The sequence below is a fragment of the Sphaeroforma arctica genome (assembly GCF_001186125.1).
Source record: "Sphaeroforma arctica JP610 unplaced genomic scaffold supercont1.680, whole genome shotgun sequence".
In the NCBI taxonomy this organism is placed as follows: Eukaryota; class Ichthyosporea; order Ichthyophonida; genus Sphaeroforma; species Sphaeroforma arctica.
The window spans coordinates 24,274-28,478 of NW_014039878.1; the positions used below are offsets into that span (position 1 = coordinate 24,274).

The 4,205-nt window shown below is 45.8% G+C and overlaps 1 protein-coding gene across 1 annotated transcript in view; it reads right to left on the bottom strand.

Moving 5' to 3' along the window:
• SARC_08009 (hypothetical protein) overlaps positions 1–4,205 on the bottom strand; it is a gene marked incomplete at both ends in the record, with an annotated part of 24,845 nt that overhangs the window by 17,102 nt on the left and 3,538 nt on the right. Inside the window, 6 exons of the mRNA XM_014298026.1 lie at positions 211–305; positions 1,058–1,209; positions 1,637–1,765; positions 2,686–2,829; positions 3,458–3,774; positions 3,935–4,019. Of these exons, the coding sequence (XP_014153501.1) occupies positions 211–305; positions 1,058–1,209; positions 1,637–1,765; positions 2,686–2,829; positions 3,458–3,774; positions 3,935–4,019 (922 nt within the window). The remainder of the gene's footprint in view (positions 1–210; positions 306–1,057; positions 1,210–1,636; positions 1,766–2,685; positions 2,830–3,457; positions 3,775–3,934; positions 4,020–4,205) is intronic.

The following is a 4,205-nucleotide window of genomic DNA, read 5'->3' on the forward strand; positions in this document are numbered from 1 at the left end:
ATACTATATATATATACATACATACATACATACATACATACATACATACATACATACATACATACATAATACATACATACATACATACATACATAATATATATATATATATATATATATATATATATATATATATATACGAGAAAAGAGAAATATGGTGTGTAAGCACTTGCGTGGATATAGACATGTGCCAGGTATATATATAACATACCTTTGAATAGTAACGTTGGCTAAACGTTCGACCATTTGATCTTTGGCCACCATATGCGTCAGTCGGTCGTACACTGGCGCAATTACAACCACATTCTGAATGGACAAACGAAACGATCAATTGCGATGAGCAACAATAAGCTGACGATATACGTGTACGTGTGGCGGCAATAAGTCAAGGGATATAAACGTACACGTATTTAAGTTGGACGCAAATACAACCATACTACGCCATATATACATTTCTTGGAATCAGCAGCCACAAGCCGATAGATACATGCACGTATTTGCAGTATTTAACGTAATTAACGTTTTCTAACGTATTTAAGTTGAGAGCAGCTACAAATAATCAGACAACGTAACCCCCCGTAAAAGACGGGCGGGTGAATTGGATTCAGCGGCTGTAAGCCCAGAAATATGTGGTGTATGAGCATAGCAATATGTGATGTACGAGCAAATGTATACGTCCGTACCATAGATTTTAGGGTTATAGTGTGGTGTAGAATCAAGTGCGGTGCAACTACAAACACAAACAAACACGGTCTGATGAGGTGAAGGTACACGAGCCGATATCCTGCATACAGCTGAGTAAGCCGAGCGATAGGCGCAGATAAATATACACCAAATCGACACTATGACACGCAACAGCTGAGAGTGTGGATGGCCAATAGGTGCCATCAGAAAACCTATGCGCTGGGCGAACAATGGCGGTTGAATAACTATGACTGTCAATGCCTGTACTTGTAGCGTGTGGGCGTGGCATGCCCAGGTCTCTTGGTTAGGCTTGTCGTGTTTTTGACCTATGCGTGTGTGTCCTTGTAGCATGAGCGTGTAATATACACACCTACCTGAGTCGCATCGTGTGTGAGTTGTGTGTGTCTGTAGAAAGTGGGGGCATTATGCAGTCCCGTGTCGAATCTGATTCCCCGCCAGTTATTGAATGTGTACAGCGGCGCCCGGGATTCAACAAAAGTCGGTGAGAAGCGTTTGTAGCCACCCCCTGCAATAAGCACACACACAGCCGCATGTGAAACGTGACACATGTGTGCATGAACAACTACGCCAACCCTAAATGGACCGATATTCAGGAGATGATCGACGCTAATACCAAAGCTAGTTTACTACTAGCGATAGTAGTCTCGCTCCGCCCAGGGTGTGACCCGGGACATGCATACGCATGCCAACGGGTGTGATTCGAGAGATGCAGACGGGTGTGCAGCGCACTGTGAGATGTGGACTGACTGACAGGGCGTAGAATAGGCCAATCTATAATTCACGCACCTGCCCTGATATTTATAAACAAGGTTAGATATACACCAATCCACGTACCTGTCCTGGTACTTATAAAAGAGGGCCACCCATAAACTATTACACGTGCCTGCCCGGGTACCTACAAGAGAGGACTACACATAAACCAATACACGTACCTGTGCTGATAAATATGTCGATGCTCGAGTAGCGTGCCTCGACATTAGGGCCTCCATTGGCAAAGTCAAACCACACCATCAGATCCCTCACCGGTTGATTTGGCGCCGAATGGTAAATTTGAAGAATATCTGCACAGCGTGGGATGGGCAGGGAAGGGGTGTTTTAGTGCACGAGTAAAGACATAACTGTGTACAGTTGTTGTGTGTTATATACTGTGTGTGATTGTGTGTTATGTGCGATATATCCGACATATGAAATGTGAAGTGCTGTTGTATATTATCTGGTTTGGCATCCTGGTACTACGCGTACTTTTAGTACTGTAAAATAATAAAGTACTTATAGTACTTCTAGTACTGATGTATCATCTATAAGACTTGTGCTACACAAAAGCTTTCTTGCACCAGGCATCGCGCTTGCAATCAGCTCGACAGGCTCAATGGACACAACCGCACATACAAACCCAAACACCCCACAACAGGTGTAACAAGCCATCCGTAGTCTGATATGTGGCTGTATTGGAAGACGCTCACACCACCAACCAAACCAGCACACCACACACTCTGCCACCACACACTCTGCTCCAATGCATTGCTAAAGCATCCACGAGAGCGTACCGAACTGTACAAACATCATAGCAACCGCCACGAGCCATCGCACACACACACACACACACACATGTCCGTTGCTATAGCTATGACCCTATGGGATTAGGGTTAGGGTAGATTTCATCGTAAAAACATTGAAACGGTGATTTGAAATCACACCAACGAGGTCCAATGCCAAGAACACTGCGATGAAAACCAACTACTGATATAGCTACTACACATGCTTACAACCCCCTAATGTCATTCACAGCAACGCATTAGTAAACCTCTAAACCTGCTATGCCCCACACCTTCGAAGTTCCAATGCCAACCATTCCACAACATATCCCCCAAAGACAAATAGCCTTAACAGATGACCTCCCACATCTTCACAATGCACTACCAACTAATATAATACACACACCCAAACAACAAACAACCAGCGCACTCATTGCTACACACACCATCGAGGTCCAACGCGCGAGAGTACACGCGCATATCGTCCATCAGCCCATACATCGGCAGACTATTCTCCTCGTGCGCCGTCTTCACGCGGCCGTGCGATGGCACTGAGTATCGCCCGAACAGGAAGGCTTTGCTAGAACCCTCTGGTGGAGGGGTGGAGAGGCACGAGAGTGTGTGCAGGTGTGTGAAAGTGTGTGAAAGTATGAGTATAGAAGAAGAAACGTGGTGTGTGACAATAGCCTGGTGGTGATTATATACGAGAAAGAGTGTTGCGGAATACGGATGTAAGCATGTGATTGATTGAAGCTGAGGTGTAACACAGGCGTGTAAGGTTGAGCATGGGATATAGTTGAGGTGAACTATAGGAGCAATGATACAAAGGCACACATACATAGCTTCAAATGATTTGTAGTTCCGCTTGGCGTATGCATATGTGTGTGTAGACTAAGATAACCAATTAACCAAAGCACTCCACACGATGCGTTGGTACACCAGATGCACTTGTGTGTGAGTACACACGCGTGCACACTAACTGTGTGTCGCATCCCCAGACAGGCCGATGGTCCAACCGATGCAACAGAATGGACACACTCCGCTCTCAGCCTGTCCCGTGGGTGCAATGCAACCCACACTCCAATAGCAACCGCACCACCCAGCAACACACCACACGTACACCAATAGCACCCTCACCATACAGTCTACAGCAACGCAACCACGCCACCCGTCACCCAACTACAGACAGACATAAACTCAGTTGTGTAGGTACCATACCATCGTGATCGTACATGGCCCATTGATTGGGAATGGGCGTATCTGCATTGCACTCGTAAGCCAACTGGCCGTCCGTGACTATCAGCAGCGACGTGCGGCTATAGCTCATGACCACGTGGTGCCATTGCTCGTCGTCGCTCAACACAGAGTTGTACACTGAACAGTTGTTATTGTCAGAGAACTCCCACGACGTTACCGGAGTGATGTTGATGAGCGCCTGCCCGCCCTCGCTCTTGCCCATGTGTATGGACGGCCCTTCTTCTTGGCCAAACCCCATCAGCGCCTCTCTGAGATTGGACTTGCCGATGTGCTGATACCTTCGGTTGAGTAGTTGAGCGAATTAAGAATTGATACAGATATGAATAGATATGGATATGAAATAAAGTGCCAGACGATGGGTGTATTGAGAAGAGTGACCAACGCGAGAGTGGATCAACAACCCCCAGGCTAACTATAACAACAACACCAGTCCCATACCAAACTGAGAATGTGGCCTCCTCAAACAAGGAATCTGGCAACGTGGTACCGGTCGCAGCTTCAAAGGAGAAGTAGTCGTCTTGCCCTGTAAGGTCGTAAATTTGGTATGGAGGTGCTGAAGACTTGGTACACAGATTGCATATGCTAAATCATTCTCACGATTTATATCGTGCACGAAGACTTCGATCTCGCTATAGAAATCTAAACGGATGCGATACAAGAACAGCGCAAAAATATAAATATATAAACATATGAATTTATAAAACATATA